Raw genomic sequence first — 16932 nt, forward strand, 5'->3', positions numbered from 1 at the left:
AATTAGATTTTGATCTCTGGTAATCAATTTGATATTAAGAACATAGAACGATCACTTGCCCTGATGGTGAAGATGATGATTATGATGATGCTGATGAAATACTAGGGATGTCAATTAGATTTTGATCTGTTGTAATCAATTTGATATGAAGAACATACAACGACCACTCATGATGATGATGATGCTGATGAAATACTAAGGATGTCATTTAGATTTTGATCCGTTGTAATCAATTTGATATTAAGAAGATACAATGAACACTCATGATGATGATGATGATGTTGATGAAATACTAGGGATGCCAATATAATTTTGATTTGTGACTATAAATTTGATATTAAGAACATAGAGCGATCAGTCACGATGATGATGATGATGATATTAATGATGATGGCGATGATGATGATGTTGATGGAATATTATGGATGACAATTAGATTTTGATCTTCGATAATCAATATGATATTAAGAACATACAACGATCACTCGCTCTGATGATGATGATGAAATACTACGAATGTCAATTAGATTTTGATCTGTGATAATCAATTTTGATATTAAGAAAATAGAAAAACCATAACTTGAGATGATGATGATGACAACAACGACGATGATGATGATGCCGATGAAATACTAGGGATGTCAATTAGATTTTAATCTTTGATAATCAATTCGATAATAAGAACATAGAATTATCACTCGCGATGATGATGATGCCGATGAAATACTAGGGATGTCAATTAGATTTTAATCTTTGATTATCAATCTGATAATAAGAACATAAAACTATCACTCGCGATGATGCTGATGCTGATGAAATAGTATGGATGACAATTACATTTTGATCTTTGATAATCAATTAGATATTAAGAACATGGAACGATCACTCGCCATGATGATGAAGATGCTGCCGCTGATGAAATACAACGGATGCCAATTAGATTTTATTCTTTGATAATCAATTCGATAATAAGAACATAGAATTATCACTCGCGATGATGATGATGCCGACGAAATACTAGGGATGTCAATTAGATTTTAATCTTTGATTATCAATCTGATAATAAGAACATAAAACTATCACTCGCGATGATGCTGATGCTGATGAAATAGTATGGATGACAATTACATTTTGATCTTTGATAATCAATTAGATATTAAGAACATGGAACGATCACTCGCCATGATGATGAAGATGCTGCCGCTGATGAAATACAACGGATGCCAATTAGATTTTATTCTTTGATAATCAATTCGATAATAAGAACATAGAATTATCACTCGCGATGATGATGATGCCGACGAAATACTAGGGATGTCAATTAGATTTTAATCTTTGATTATCAATCTGATAATAAGAACATAAAACTATCACTCGCGATGATGCTGATGCTGATGAAATAGTATGGATGACAATTACATTTTGATCTTTGATAATCAATTAGATATTAAGAACATGGAACGATCACTCGCCATGATGATGAAGATGCTGCCGCTGATGAAATACAACGGATGCCAATTAGATTTTATTCTTTGATAATCAATTCGATAATAAGAACATAGAATTATCACTCGCGATGATGATGATGCCGACGAAATACTAGGGATGTCAATTAGATTTTAATCTTTGATTATCAATTTGATATTAAGAACATAAAACTATCATTCGCGATGATGTTGATGCTGATGAAATAGTATGGATGACAATTACATTTTGATCTTTGATAATCAATTAGATATTAGGAACATGGAACGATCACTCGCCATGATGATGAAGATGCTGCCGCTGATGAAATACAACGGATGCCAATTAGATTTTGATCTGTGATAATCAATTGGAAATCAAGAACATAAAACGAGCGGATAACATGGAAGCATAGAAAGAGATCTGGCTATGGCAATATAGTCCAATTCTCGATGAGAACACAGAACAGAAGATGAACAACGAGAGAAGTGATAATCAAGCATACAAGGAAGGAAGATAAAAAAAAAACGCACCCGTCTACGAGGAGAGCACGATGTCGGAGAAATCGAGCTGCTTGGCGATCTCCGCCAACTGCTTCTTCACGCTCATATCGATGAACTTTGATCCAGAAGCCCCGTACCTGATCGTGAATCCCGCCACCAGCGACGGATCCAGCGTGGTCTTGATCCTCACGTTCTTCGCCTTGGTCAATCGCTGGATTGATTTGGCGATCTGCGCCAAATGCTGCGATTCCAGCGGAACAACCGATGTAACCAGCGCCACCTCCGTTCCCGTAATCCGATTATAACACTTTTCGAATTCCTTGGCGATCTCCTTCACCATGTCCGTCCTCTTCATCTCCACCAAAATACTTAGAAAATTCGCGGTATGCGGCTGCAAAGACGAGGTCTTGGCGATGTCGGCCACCAGTTCCAGCTTCTTCTCGATCGCGACCGTCGGATTCGCGAAGTAATCGAACACCGCCTTGTCGGAGAAGATCGTCGCGACCTTCTCCATGTCGGCGTTCGTCGCCGCCAGCGTCGAATTGCCGTTCGCCACGTCGCTCAGCGCCGCCGCGTAGCTCCCCGCCGCCGTGTCGATCATCGTCGCGCCGCCGCGTCGCCGCCGCCCCCCCGTTGAAATTCTCAGAACCGCGATCGAATTCGACGATCGCAGCGCCACCGCGCGCGCGGCGACCCGCCGCGCCGGCGGCGCCGCCGCCGCCGCCGCCCGCAGAGCCACCACCGACTGCTGCAGAGCCGCCGCCATCGCTCCTCTCCTTCTCTCCACAGTCTCGAGGTAGAAGAAGATAGGAAGGAAGGGAAGACCAAGCCAGAAAATGGACGGCTGAGATTCACTGGAGGTAGTCATCGGACGGTCCAGATAAGACGGATTATCTGAAACGTTTGTGGATTTGGCTGGCTATCGGGATGGCCACACGTGGAGAAATCTCAGCCGCTCATCTGGAGAGGAGTAGCCATCGGACGGTTTGCATGAGACGGATTATCTGTAACATTTGTGGATCTGGCTGGCCATCGGATGGCGACACGTGGAGGAATGTCAGCCGCTCCTCCGGAGAGGTGTAGCCATCGGACGGTTGACATGAGATGGATTATCTGTAACGGGATGGCAACACGTGGAGGAATCTCAGCCGCTCGTCGGGAAAGGATAGCCATCGGACGGTTTACATGAAACAGATCGTCTGTAACGGGATGGCGACACGTGGGGGAATGTCAGCCGCCCGTCCGGTGAGGAGTAGCCATCGGACGGTTTACGTGAGACGGATTATCAGTAACGGGATGACGACACGTGGAGGAATGTTAGCCGCTCATTCGGAGAGGTGTAGCCATCGGACGGTTTACATGAGATGTATTATCGGTAACGGATGGCGACACGTGGAGGAATGTTAGCCGCTCATTCGGAGAGGTGTAGCCATCGGACGGTTTACATGAGATGGATTATCTGTAAGTTTGTGGCTCCGGGTGGCCAACGGGATGGCGACACGTGGGGGAATGTCAGCGGCTCGTCTAGATAGGGCGTTTCGGATTCTTCTTATCGGGACTGTGGGTCCCGGGCTGTTTCTTGGCCACAGGGAGTCCGATAATGTGAGGTGGGCTTTGTTTAAATTGGGATATGGGCCTGGCCCATTATCTCTCTCTCTGTCCTCGTTCTGTCTTTCTCTCTTTGTTGAAAGTTCTAGAGAGAGGAGGGGAGGATCGGGTTTGAATTGATCTTCGTTGCGCCGGCGGAATTTTCGGAGGAACGAGGTGAGATTCTGGTTTTTGATCTGCACTTTTGATGTTCTATTTCTGGATTTGCATTTTGATTTGCGTTATTGGTTCTTGATTCTTCTTCTCGATTGGATTATCGGAGATCGCGCGCAATGCCGTCATTCTGTGGCCATTATTGTTTCAATGCGTTTTCAAATTTGGTCTCCGCTGTCTGGCATTCGTTCTCATTTTTTGAAAAACTCTGATTTCCGTTAATTTGAAGGATCTTCGGTTGTTCTGGTATGAACGGTCTTTTGTAGGGTTGATTTTTGGAACTCGGCAATGTCCAATTCAATTTGACTTCGCGTTGACTTGATCGATTCTCATTTTTTAAATTTTCAGATCTCCGTAAATTCGAAGGATCTTCGATTATTCCTGGTATCAACGGCAATGTCCAATTCGATTTGACTCCGCGTTGACTTGATCGATGATCCGTAGTTGCATGTTAATCTCCGAGCTTCCTCTGATACAGGAAGAATGGGGCATTTCGCCGAAGATCAAACACCCTTCAACCACTCACTGGATGATGTAGAAGACGATTTCTCCGTCGTAAAGCTAGGTGAGGTTCATCAGCCTGGCATTCAGCTGATCGATGATTATTTCAAGAAACCGGAGGACGAAGAGTGGGAAGAAATTTCATCAGATGAACTCCGAGAGGAGATCAGTCCTGGAAATCATAGTCTGCAGCCATCCGAGATCCAGGCAGCTGAACTAGATGAATCTAAAGAAGAACCGAACCAGATTGTTTCTACTAGTCAAGAACAGGAATGCATGGATCAAGAAGAGGATGAACCGAAGCAGATTGCACCTGGGAATGAAGATCGAGAAGAGGATCAGGAGAAGGTTGCCCAACTTGAGCAAGAACAAGATGAACCAAAGAAGATTGTGCCAGTTTATGAAGAGGCCACCCAACTTGTTTTAGAAAAGGAAAAAAAAATTCAAATACCACCTGCAGGTGTGGGTCAAGCAGAGGATCAGGATACGATATTACTTTTTAATCAAGATCAAGAAGAGATGGATAAAGATGTTTCACTAATTGTTGAAGAACAAGACGAGGTAAAGCAGATTTTACCTGCTAGTGGAAGCCGAGAAGAGATGGATCAAGATTCTGTTCTTTCTCATCAAGAACAAGACGAGATAAAGCAGATTGGACATGTTAATGAAAGCAGAGAGGAGACAGATCAAGAGTCTGCCCTACTTGATCAAGAACATGATGTGACGAAGCAGATTGCACCGGGTGATGAAGATAGAGAAGAGACTGATCAAGAGGTTGCCCTTCTTGATAAAAAACATGATGTGACAAAGCAGATTGCACAAGATGATGAAGGAACAGAAGAGACTGATCAAGAGGTTGCCCTACTTGATCAAGAACATGATGTGACAAGGCAGATTGCACTAGATGATGAAGGTACAGAAGAGACTGATCAAGATTCAGCCCAACTTGATCAAGAACATGATGTGACAAAGCAGATTGCACCAGGTGATGAAGGTACAGAAGAGACTGATCAAGAGTCTGCCCTACTTGATCAAGAACATGATGTGACAAAGCAGATTGCACTAGATGATGAAGGTACAGAAGAGACTGATCAAGATTCAGCCCAGCTTGATCAAGAACATGATGAAAAAAAGCAGATTGCACCAGATGATGAAGGCAAAGAAGAGAATGATCAAGATACAACCCAACTTGAACAAGAACAAGACGAGACAAAGCAGATCGCACTGGATGATGAATGTCGAGAAGGGAGGGGATACAAGACGCCATTGCTTGGTCAAGAACAAGAAGAGCCACAGCAGATTGTTCCTGCTAATGAAGGTCGAGAAGCGATGGATCTAGAGGAAGAGATGGAAACACCGATTGCTAAGCTTAACCAAGAACACAACGGTAATGAGGAGATTGCCGCCGTAAATCAAGAGCAGGGATGTGAGAAGAAAATTGGAGATGTGGAACAAGATCAAGAACAGATGGAGAAGGATGTTGAATCTCAGCTATTGAAGGAAACGAGCAAGAAGGGGGCATCAGATGAGAAGAGGAGTAGAAGGAAATCAAGGAAGAGCAAGAAGCGCGAGCCAAGCAAGAAGAAAGCCTAAACTGCTCCACTTTACAATCTTTCCTGTTCTTGGGCTGGTGAAAAACCTTCCCAATCCCTGTCAACCAATCACTTCCTCTGGTAATACAAGAGATTTATATGATTACTGATCATTTTTAATGAAGAGTAGACATTAATTGCAGGGATGATGAGGAGTATTGGTTCCAATGCCACCACCCACAACAATGCTCTCCCTCAGCTGGTTTGGTTCTTTTCGATTCGCTCTCTGTATCTATCTAATCTATCTGTCTATCTGATCTATCTGTCTATCTATCTATCTAATCTATCTGTCTATCTGATCTATCTGTCTATCTATCTATCTAATCTATCTTTCTATCTATCTAATCTATTTATCTCTTACTCCTGAAAGAAACAAAAGGATATCATTATGTCCTAAACTGCTCCACTTTACAATCTTTCCTGTTCTTGGGCTGGTGAAAAACCTTCCCAATCCCTGTCAACCAATCACTTCCTCTGGTAATACAAGAGATTTATATGATTACTGATCATTTTTAATGAAGAGTAGACATTAATTGCAGGGATGATGAGGAGTATTAGTTCCAATGCCACCACCCACAACAATGCTCTCCCTCAGCTGGTTTGGTTCTTTTCGATTCGCTCTCTGTATCTATCTAATCTATCTGTCTATCTGATCTATCTGTCTATCTATCTATCTAATCTATCTGTCTATCTGATCTATCTGTCTATCTATCTATCTAATCTATCTTTCTATCTATCTAATCTATTTATCTCTTACTCCTGAAAGAAACAAAAGGATATCATTATGTCCTAAACTGCTCCACTTTACAATCTTTCCTGTTCTTGGGCTGGTGAAAAACCTTCCCAATCCCTGTCAACCAATCACTTCCTCTGGTAATACAAGAGATTTATATGATTACTGATCATTTTTAATGAAGAGTAGACATTAATTGCAGGGATGATGAGGAGTATTGGTTCCAATGCCACCACCCACAACAATGCTCTCCCTCAGCTGGTTTGGTTCTTTTCGATTCGCTCTCTGTATCTATCTAATCTATCTGTCTATCTGATCTATCTGTCTATCTATCTATCTAATCTATCTGTCTATCTGATCTATCTGTCTATCTATCTATCTAATCTATCTTTCTATCTATCTAATCTATTTATCTCTTACTCCTGAAAGAAACAAAAGGATATCATTATGTCCTAAACTGCTCCACTTTACAATCTTTCCTGTTCTTGGGCTGGTGAAAAACCTTCCCAATCCCTGTCAACCAATCACTTCCTCTGGTAATACAAGAGATTTATATGATTACTGATCATTTTTAATGAAGAGTAGACATTAATTGCAGGGATGATGAGGAGTATTAGTTCCAATGCCACCACCCACAACAATGCTCTCCCTCAGCTGGTTTGGTTCTTTTCGATTCGCTCTCTGTATCTATCTGTCTGTCTATCTAATCTATCTGTCTATCTGATCTATCTGTCTATCTGATCTATCTGTCTATCTATCTATCTAATCTATCTGTCTATCTGATCTATCTGTCTATCTATCTATCTAATCTATCTTTCTATCTATCTACTCTATTTATCTCTTACTCCTGAAAGAAACAAAAGGATATCATTATGTCCGTGTCTCTCTCTCTTAACATTTCCATTCTTTCTCACTCTTTTTCTCTGTCCTCTCTCTATCTATCTCTCTACAACTACCTTACAGAATGTCAAGAGAGAGAGGATGGACACTACGACGGGAGCCAAACCATTTCTGAGTTGTTGGGTCCAGAGAATCACATCATATATTCTCGTCGTCGGCTGGTCAAGAAATCTTATCTTCAGAGCTCAAAGAATGGAGAGTGCTGGCTAACATCACACTAGGATGACTCTGGGATTCTGCGGCGCAGTCGATGATGAGATCCTCTTTGGCCTCAGCCCAGTCCATTGCCAGTGAGCTATTCTTCTGTAATTCCCTCTTTTCATCATTACCATGATATGTGTCTTTTTCATAATCGTCATCATCATGATTCTTGTCTACATCATCATCTTATTCATCTTTATCATTTTTATTATCATCTTCTTCTTGGTCCTTCTCTTCTTGATCGTCTTTTATCTGATCATCTTCTTCATCTTGATCTTGGTCCTTGTCTTTTCATCCTCTTCAGTAACATTGTGATATTTTCTTCTTGATCGTCATCTTTAACTGTACCATCCTCACTTCCTTTCTCATTTCCCTTGGTTCTTTATCATTGGCGTCGTAATCATTACTGCCTTGATAATTTGGATCCGGGTAACTGTCAAAAGAAGCCGGCCGAGTCATTTCTTTTTTGTTCTTGTCTTTAATTTCTTGAAAATACACGTCTTTTTTATTCTTTTAATGATAATTTTCTTGATTTTCTTCAACCGCAGTAGACAGATGAACTAGACAGTTTCAGCTCCCCAAGCTCAAGCCATCTAAGTCAGTTTGACGAATTCACACAATCTCCTTCAGTTACTTGGGCGGTATTCTTAATTTCAGGCTGGAACCACACATTTTTATTGCTAAGTATAACGAGCAGACATCATTAGTTGTCCTATTAGCTCATTTTAATTACTTATTTTCTCTCTGATAATAGATCATTTCATTATTGGTAAAGAATCCGAGTAATGTGTAAGGGCATTGAGAAATCACATTTTAATTTCTAAAATACATGAAAGTAACATTTATTTTATTTTTGTTTAATTTAGAGCAGAGCAAGAAATCAATTAAAACTAGTTGAAATACCTTTGCCCAGTGTTTGGTGGCTGGGAGTCATCTACCTCATCATGATCATAAGAAGACATTCAGCATGATGGGGGGTAAGATTAAAGCATTAGCAAGGTTAAGGCTTGTTTAGTAGACAGACAATGACAGTGAAACTAAGTAGCCCCTAATGAATTGAATCTTAACTAGTTTGTCGGTGATATAGCTTAAGCTTAATGTTTACCATATCGGGGAAGAGTCGTTCTTCAACATAGCGACAAGCCCGGTATTAAAGCTGCACCTGTGAGCTAAGTTACTTTGTAACTGGTAGCATAGTTGACTGATATCACAAGAAATTTTATTTTCTTTAATTTGATGGATCTGAATCTTCATTGACCGTGTAACATTCTCTCCTAGCCTTTGAACTTAATTCCATGTGTTTATAGGGCTGGGTTGATCTCTGGCCTGGATTCATGTTCCTGATAACCTAGCTTTTGAAATTGACTTTCCAAATTTGAATTCTGGCTTAGTTCTACAATTATCGCCTTTATTTAATCCAGCTCTTAAAAGAGCTCCAGTGGTCTTCTTCCGAAGTTGGCTTCTTTCTCAAGTTCCTTCTTTGGTCTAGTTCGTGGCTTGGGCTTTTATTTTTCTCTCATTTTCATGTAGAAACCACCATTTAATTTACCTAAGTCTTGTATTTTGATTAAAATTCCATGAAGATGTGAGAAAAATTCAGTTGACTCTAAGGAAGTGGGTTAGTCTCAGAGATCAATAAAAAACAAAAAAGATAGAAAACAAGTTAAGCTTGTATCATTTTAACCATAATGGTGAATAATGGATGTGCAAACCTATAAAAAAGTGGCAAAAATGGGGTGTAAAAGTCCATTTTGTTGATCTTATTTGATGTTATCAACAAGAAAAGTTATATGGGTAACTGAAATGAGATCAAATATGACTGATTTGATAAAATAGGAGACTGGATAAATGAGAATAATAAAAACTTCACTCTAAGTTCATTTAGAGAGGTATATATTCTAACGCCTCCTAAAAATATTATTATTTGAACAGTCTTAAAAATTCAATAAGTTATACCTAAAATCCATGATCTAACCTTCTTATTGAAATATGTAGAGAAAATTATGGAGATCAGATGGTGACTATCCCCCCCACACTATTACAGGAGATTTAAATACATACAAACCTTCAAATATATCCCTAAAATAATATTCCAAAGTATAAATTAATTTCTTTATGAATCTGCTGTTAGAAATGTCAATAAAAGACAAAAATGGAGATTAGACTATCACTATTAAAATATTTGTAATAATTTTATTCTTAATAAATCTCACATATGATCAATTCAATACAATTAACATCTACAGGTCATGAGGCTAGTGTAATAAAGAGTGTGTAATCACATGATGAAGATGTAGAGTAAACTCACATGGTTATAACCTTTTTAAAATTGAAGGTCTTGAAGCTCATGCTGAAACACATGAAAGAGCAACAATTATGGGTAATTTAAAATAGATAAATATACCTAGTGTGATAAGATATGAGGGTTTAAAATTAGTAATAACAAAAAGAGATGTAACCATGTCTTATCATTCATGTAATCCAAGGAAAGAGAACACATTAATTTATACAATACAATAAAATTGAGACTTTTCATTCATTAAATTGTGACGCTCTTAGATGAAAAAATTGGTTTTAGATGAAGATCAACACTCAAAAGTAAAGGAATAAATATGAGTTCTTCAAGATGTATGCCAAGGCCTTTGATGAGAAGATCTTAGCAGTTTAAAGTACTCAAGTCCTAAATTGACTGGTAAGCTGTTAGTAAAATTCAATTTTAATTGGGGGTAAATATATTTTAAACCATGGGAAGATCTCAGACTAGCTTAGTAGTTCAAAAAATTAAGATAAAATATTATTGGATTATAATGGATGAAGTAATCAGTATCTGCATTCTTGGATTGTAAAACCAAAGGCATGATTTTGGTACCTCCATCATCATTGGTTTTACATCAATCAGACCTTTTTTAATGAGCCAAACATCTCAAACCTCATTTCACATGAGCACTTCATGCCTTCTTACCCTCTAGCTCCGATTGGCTTGATAACAATCCACTACTTATACTATTCTCAACCCATCTCCTTAAATTACTACTACCTCTATCGTGATTGCTTTCTTCACCTATTTACTACCTTGTACATTGTACATAATCCTTCTCCCCTTCTCAAATTCACCTGATAGAGAGAGCTCTTTCCCTAATATCCATACCTTGTGGAGACAACCCTTGCCCAATACTAACTCATTAAATTATTTTATGAGTAAAAGTTCATAAACATTATTGATTAAATCCAATTTCACGATGACCTAATTTTTACCCTAGTTTTGAGGTTATCAATCCTCTATTGATGAGTCATTATTATTAAAGCTTTTAGTATAGGAGAAACAAACTAGAGACATCACTCATCAATGTCTTACATTTTTACTCTCTTTTTTTTGGCAAAAACATGGTGCCAAGTATGTCCAACCCAAGGGTTGTGCTCGTCGACCGATCAAGTTGTGCCCTAGATGCCACCTAGGGGGGTTTTATATATTAAGTGAAGTATTTATAAGCGTTTATAGGCATGAAGTGAGCATAAATGTCCCAATTACACATGGACCCTACTCGCCTACACCCATGGTGAAAAAAAAAAAGATACAAGAGATGATATCGAGCCTGCTCTTGGAGAAAAGGTAGTAAGCTTCCATGTCGTGCGTGTGTCCCTCGGAGTTGGTGCTACATTGAGTATGAAGGTCCTCATGCCATCTTCTGATATGAACATGGTGGTGCGCTGAGGGAAATCAATTTGGTAGAAGGTCACACACTCCCACCACTTGTGCTCCATGCGAAATGCCACCCCCCCCTATGTGATCTCTTAGAATACTACCCCCCCTTGGTCCCAAATTTCCTTTGGCCGTACCATCCACATTGAGCTTCAGAATACCGATTGGCGGTGGGTGCCAAAGGAAAATCTGTAGCCAAGTGGTGATGGGGTTAAAGGCCACCGGGATACCCTAGATGTGAAGTAAACCGTTGGTAACTGGGGAGCTCTATGCAATGGGCGGTATGAGTTGGTGTATGCGCCTAAACTGTTGCTTGATGTATTGCATAACATCAGGTGCTCACATGGGGGAACCTGCAAAACGAGAAGAGTTTTGCCCTTTCCATATTTCCTATAATAGGTAGGCTATGATGATGTGTAGAGGGGACCCACTTAGAGCATGTTAACACGATAAAGATCTTGTCAAAGCACTCTAGCAATGTTAGAGGATTGCAGGTGCGTAAGAGTGAGTACCAATGATGAGTAAATTGGCTCCAACATTCAATAGATCTCACAATAAAATAAAAGGTGTTCCATAGTCTTAAATTGAGGAGAGATGGGGCAACAATGGTAGCGAGAACTGATTGAGTACGGGTCACCCGATAATCATTAGGGAGGCCATGGTGCATGAACCTCCAAAGGAACAATGAGTCGCAAGTGATGATCGACAGATGCCATAAGCGACAACCCCAATTCTGTAAAGAGAATCTCTCTCGAAATGGTCCCGAGAGGACCAACAATAGAAATTTCCATGAATCGTGAGCATCCAAATAGGTTGATAGGTAGAGGGCCCTATGGAAGTAACCATTGCTTGCGGTAAGGCATCTAACGGGAGACCATGTTGCTCCCAAAGAAGTCACGCGTTTCCCGTTAGCAACTGTGTCACATTTAAATATGGTCGATGAGGGACAACATGAGGGTGGTGGGTTAATGGTGTGTTAGCGAGCCAGGTATCATACCACAGACTAATTGTGCTTGGGCCGACGTGCCAATGGGTCACATTGGATATCTCTAACCAATATTTTTGCCAAGTCTACCACCTTTTGTGGTCCTTATATTTGACTCCCTAGGAGCCCAATCACTGTACTTGGACGAGATGAAGCTCTCTAGTGGGGAGCTCGTGGTATGCATACGCCACATAAGCTTCTTTTGAAGAATGTCTTGGACATCCTAATGGCGTCTGATCCCTAGAACCCCCTCTTCCGTCGGCCAACATGTTTTCTGCTAAGAAACCCGATGGTGTCTTTGGCCTCCCTTGAGGTGAACCGACCATATGAAGTGCATTCATTGACGCTTTAAATGGCGAAGAACAATGAGCGATAACGAGTGTATCGTTAGGGTATGTAGCGGCATGCTCATTAGGACATGTCAGATTAGTTGGATGCGCACCCAAGGTCCTAATGAGCAGCGTCTATCCATCTAGTTTCTTTCTCAACTTGGCCAGCAAGGCATAAAAGTAATGATTTTGTGCTCGGTTGAGAAAGATGGAACATCCAAGATAGACGAAAGGAAGACATCCTCATGAATATCCCGTTTATTGCTGGATGACATATGAGTGCCGCATGGTGGTGGATATGCCAACTATAAAGTAACTCTTCAAGGCATTGACGAGCTGGCCAGAAGCTCGCTTGTATGCATTGATTACAACCATAAGTCCCTTAATGGAATTTTTAGATCCATTAAAGAAAATGATAACATCATCTGCGAGTAGAGAGTGCGAGATGATCGGGCAACCCCTTTTTTGAGAAATACGTTTGGATGAATCCCTGGGCGATTGCTTATGTTAGTGATCAATTAAAGACCTCCTCCATCAATATGAAAAGGATGGGTGATATAGGGTCACCTTGACGTAGACCTCATGTGCTAGGGAAGAAATGAGTGGAGTTTTCATCCACCAAGAGAGACAAGAGAATCTCTCTAATACAATCATCAACTACATTGATGAATGCATCAGTTAATCCTAAGCGACATAACATTATGGTAAGGAAATTCCACTCAACTCTATCAAAATCCTTCTCCATATCGAGTTTGCTAATAACGTTTGAACCCGGAATATGAATATCCATTGACTTTATCAACCCGTTAACTAGCATGATACTATCAAGGATATGTCGAACCTTGACAAAGCCACATTGTTAAAGAGATATGAGTCTATCAAGTAAGGTCTCTAGTCAAGTTGTAATGATTTTGGATTTAACTTTGTAGCATACATTACAACAACTAATGGAGCGCAATTTTCTAAAAGAAACTGGATTATCCACTTTTGGGATAGGTGCTAGAAAAGTGAATTTCCAACTTCTAGGAAAGACTTTACGTTTGAAGATCTCCTTGATGGCTCGTAATAAGGTTGTGCTTAGATCCAATATTTTCTGAATCAAATTGGATCAATATTTTTCTGACCTTCCTAAAATTATTGCAAATTTCTTGTCACTAGTTTGCTTTCATTAAATTAGATTGTTTCCTAAAATAAATATCAAAATCCTAAAAAATAGAAATCAAGTTAAAATTTTTTTATTCAATACTTGCTCTCTGTGGATTTGAACCTCGCTCTATGCTTTTAAGGAAATTGTAACTATTTTTGTGAACCTAGAAGCCTTACAATATTTTTAACCTAAATTTTTTGTTCACTAAGGGTATGAGAGAGGGCTTCCGTTAGAGAGGTGGGTTTGGAGGGGAATGGTTGATGTGAGGTGACAAGAGAGCGTTGATGGTGTAGCTGGAAGAGTTTTATGATATATACCAGACATTATACATAAACATTTTGGAGGTAGGAAGTTAGGTTTGGTAGGAGAATGTGATGGTTCACAATGGGTGAGCATGGCAGGGTCAGTAAGGTCATAACTGTAGGAATGTGTAATAGCAACAATTTGTTGTGTCAGAGGTGGTCCAAGATTTCTAGGTGGTGATGGGGTAGTTGAGATGATTGGTTAATCATGATGAGTGGTCCAAGATTGTTCATCAAACACGACATCACGAGAAATACAAATTTTATAAGAGACAAGTGAGTTGCATATTTAACCATGATGATATCTAGTGTACCCCATTATAACATAGGGCTCTGAGTGTTGCTTGAGCTTATGTTTGGTGTAGGACCTGAGATTTGAGAAACAAACACAACCAAATAATTTTCAAAGTGTATAATCAGGTTTGGTGGAATGAAATACCTCAAATGCCATTCTGTGTCATAGAATGGGACCATGCGGGGGACTGAGGATGTAGACAGGTGTCGTGGTTGCCTCATCCCAATATTGCTATGGAATGAAGGCAAAGTGCATCATGGGAGTGGCAATTTCCACAACGCAGTGATGCTTTCATTATGTTGTTCCATTCTATTAAGGTATATGAGGACAAGAGATATGATAAAGAATACCTTGAGATATAAGATGTTGTGTAGAGATTGATATTGGATGACCAAGTTTGAATACCTTGAATAGCTTGAATTTTGAAGTTGTGCTGATTCTCAACCATGTTTACATTATACACATGTACATAGCAGATCTCTTTCTCCTTTTAATGGGAAAAGCCAGGTATATGTGTTGTAGGCATCAATAAACAAGGCATTGTAGGAAAAGGCAAGATGAGATGCAATGGGTGTAGGTGGGGAACGACACGTCCCACATGGGACATCGAAGGCATGAAAGTATGGACAACAGTAATGACAGACATAACTGTGATGTATTGTTCATCATTTCTCCCATCTTATCACACATCCCTTGGTTTTGAGAAAATCCATCACACTCACATCACATGTCGCATGTCCACACATCCCATATGGATCTTATCACCGTAAGACATCCCAGTTACATGGGATCTAAGACGTCTCTCGGTCTCTTTCTCACACACACACAATTGATCGATCGATCTCTCATTGTGTCATCTCTCTCTCAATCTCTCTTTCTCTCCTCTCTCTCCCTCTCCCTCTTATCTGTCTTAGCATCTCTCGCACGGCCTCTCTTTCTCTCCTCTCTCTCTCTTGGTCTCTTTATCCCTCTTATTTCTCTTGGTTTCTTTCTCTCTCTTGGTCTTGTTAAGGAGATAACGATACACCAGTTTCAAGAATCAGATGTGAATATTCTGCTGATAAGGAAGCAATGGTCGACTACGTTTAAAGACTGGACGACTGTTGCTTCCAGCACACTGCCATTTCAAAATAGGGGGTACAACGGTCTACTAATGCAATCTTCAATAGAGGATGGATGACGATCAAGAACTCAATGGTCACATTAAGGCCTATAAATACATGTGTAATGCATTAGTTCACTGAGGCCTTTCTTACTCTATTATGTCTCCTAGGGCGGCGGCTCCACCCGTCGCCCTGTCCATCCTCTAATCTCTGTTTCTATCTTCTGTTCGGTACTGTTTCAGCCTAGATGGCTTCATGATTCAAGATTGTGAGATGCCCCTTCTCTCTTCTTCTTTACTTCCTCTTCTTGATCTCATATCGGCATCTCACTTTTCTTAACAGGTCTCTCTTTCTTTTGTCTCTCTCTCCCTCTCCTTTTTCTCTGTCTTAGTGTCTCTTGCACGGCCTCTCTTTCTCTCCTCTCTCTCTCCCACTTATCTCTCTTGGTTTCCCTCTCTCAACCTCTCTCTTTCTCTCCTATCTCTTGGTCTCTCTCTCTCTCTCTTATCTGTCTTAGTGTCTCTCGCACGGCCTCTCTTTCTCGCCTCTCTCTTGGTCTCTCTCTCCCTCTTATCTGTCTTAGTGTCTCTCGCACTGCCTCTCTTTCTCGCCTCTCTCTTGGTCTCTCTCTCCCTCTTATCTCTCTTGGTTTCTCTTTCTCTCACTATCTTTCTCTCCTCTCTCTCTCTCTCCCTTTTATCTGTCTTTGCATCTCTCGCACGGCCTCTATCTCTCTCCTCTCTATTGGTCTCTCTATCCCTTTTATTTATCTTGGTCTCTCTCTTTCGGTCTCCCTTTTTTTCATCCCTATTATCTCTCTTGGTTTCTCTCTTTCTCTCTCGGTCTCTCTTTCTCTCATCCCTCTGATCTGCCTCAGTCTTTCTTTCACTCTCTCTCTTATCTACCTCAATATCTCTCTCTCTCTTATCTGTCTCGATATCTCTCTCCCTCTTATCTCTCTCAGTCTTTCTTTCTCTCCTCTCTCTCTCAGTCTCTCGATCCCTCTTATCTCACTCAGTCACTCTCTCTCAATCTCTCTCTCCCTCTGATCTTACTAGGTCTATCTCTCTCTCCCTCTTCTTTCTCTCAGTCTCTCTCTTGGCCTCTATCTCCCTCTTATCTCTCTCGGTCTCTTTCACCTTCTTCTCTCTCCTGCTCTCATTTTCTATCTCTATCTCTTTCCCTCTTTCATGGTTTAAAATTCCATCACCACCATCAACCATGATGATTGTTCCATAAAGTCGCCCATCCGAGACCCTTACTCACCATCATATCATCTGCCACTAATATTTTTTCACATCATTTTCATCATCATGCCATTCGTCATGCCTTCATCATTGTGATGAATGACAAGCCACATGACATTTGTCATTCCCTAAGCATAGGCCCCCAAAGATGAGTTTAAGAGGTTTCCAA

The 16932-nt window shown here is 40.3% G+C and overlaps 2 protein-coding genes across 29 annotated transcripts; one reads left to right on the forward strand and one right to left on the reverse strand.

The window, feature by feature from the left end:
- Positions 1–1870: 1870 nt before the first annotated feature.
- Positions 1871–2754, reverse strand: ATPD (F-type H+-transporting ATPase subunit delta). The gene has a single exon (XM_078588068.1). It carries the CDS (start codon positions 2731–2733, stop codon positions 2002–2004), a length of 732 nt encoding a protein of 243 aa, XP_078444194.1. The 5' UTR covers positions 2734–2754; the 3' UTR covers positions 1871–2001.
- Positions 2755–3613: 859 nt separating this feature from the next.
- On the forward strand, positions 3614–8422 carry LOC144713452 (uncharacterized). Of its 28 annotated transcripts, none has more exons than XM_078588022.1 (6): positions 3628–3731; positions 4077–6694; positions 6757–6815; positions 7153–7211; positions 7518–7744; positions 8204–8422. In XM_078588022.1, the coding sequence occupies exon 2, from the start codon at positions 4212–4214 to the stop codon at positions 5820–5822; it is 1611 nt and encodes a 536-aa protein (XP_078444148.1). In that variant the 5' UTR covers positions 3628–3731; positions 4077–4211; the 3' UTR covers positions 5823–6694; positions 6757–6815; positions 7153–7211; positions 7518–7744; positions 8204–8422. The 28 variants fall into 28 exon arrangements, with proteins under 28 accessions (XP_078444133.1, XP_078444148.1, XP_078444162.1 ...); XM_078588036.1 differs by lacking the exon at positions 6757–6815 and having other exon boundaries at positions 4077–5902; positions 5965–6023; positions 6361–6419; positions 7153–7744; XM_078588035.1 differs by having other exon boundaries at positions 4077–5902; positions 5965–6023; positions 7153–7744.
- Positions 8423–16932: the final 8510 nt, after the last annotated feature.

The sequence above is a fragment of the Wolffia australiana genome, chromosome 16 (assembly GCF_029677425.1).
Source record: "Wolffia australiana isolate 7733 chromosome 16, ASM2967742v1".
Lineage (NCBI taxonomy): Eukaryota > Viridiplantae > Streptophyta > Magnoliopsida > Alismatales > Araceae > Wolffia > Wolffia australiana.

Coding starts and splice junctions, on each gene's coding strand:
- ATPD (XM_078588068.1), bottom strand. CDS start 2,733: ATGGCGGCGGCTCTGCAGCAGTCGGTGGTGGCTCTGCGGGCGGCGGCG.
- LOC144713452 (XM_078588007.1), top strand. CDS start 4,212: ATGGGGCATTTCGCCGAAGATCAAACACCCTTCAACCACTCACTGGAT.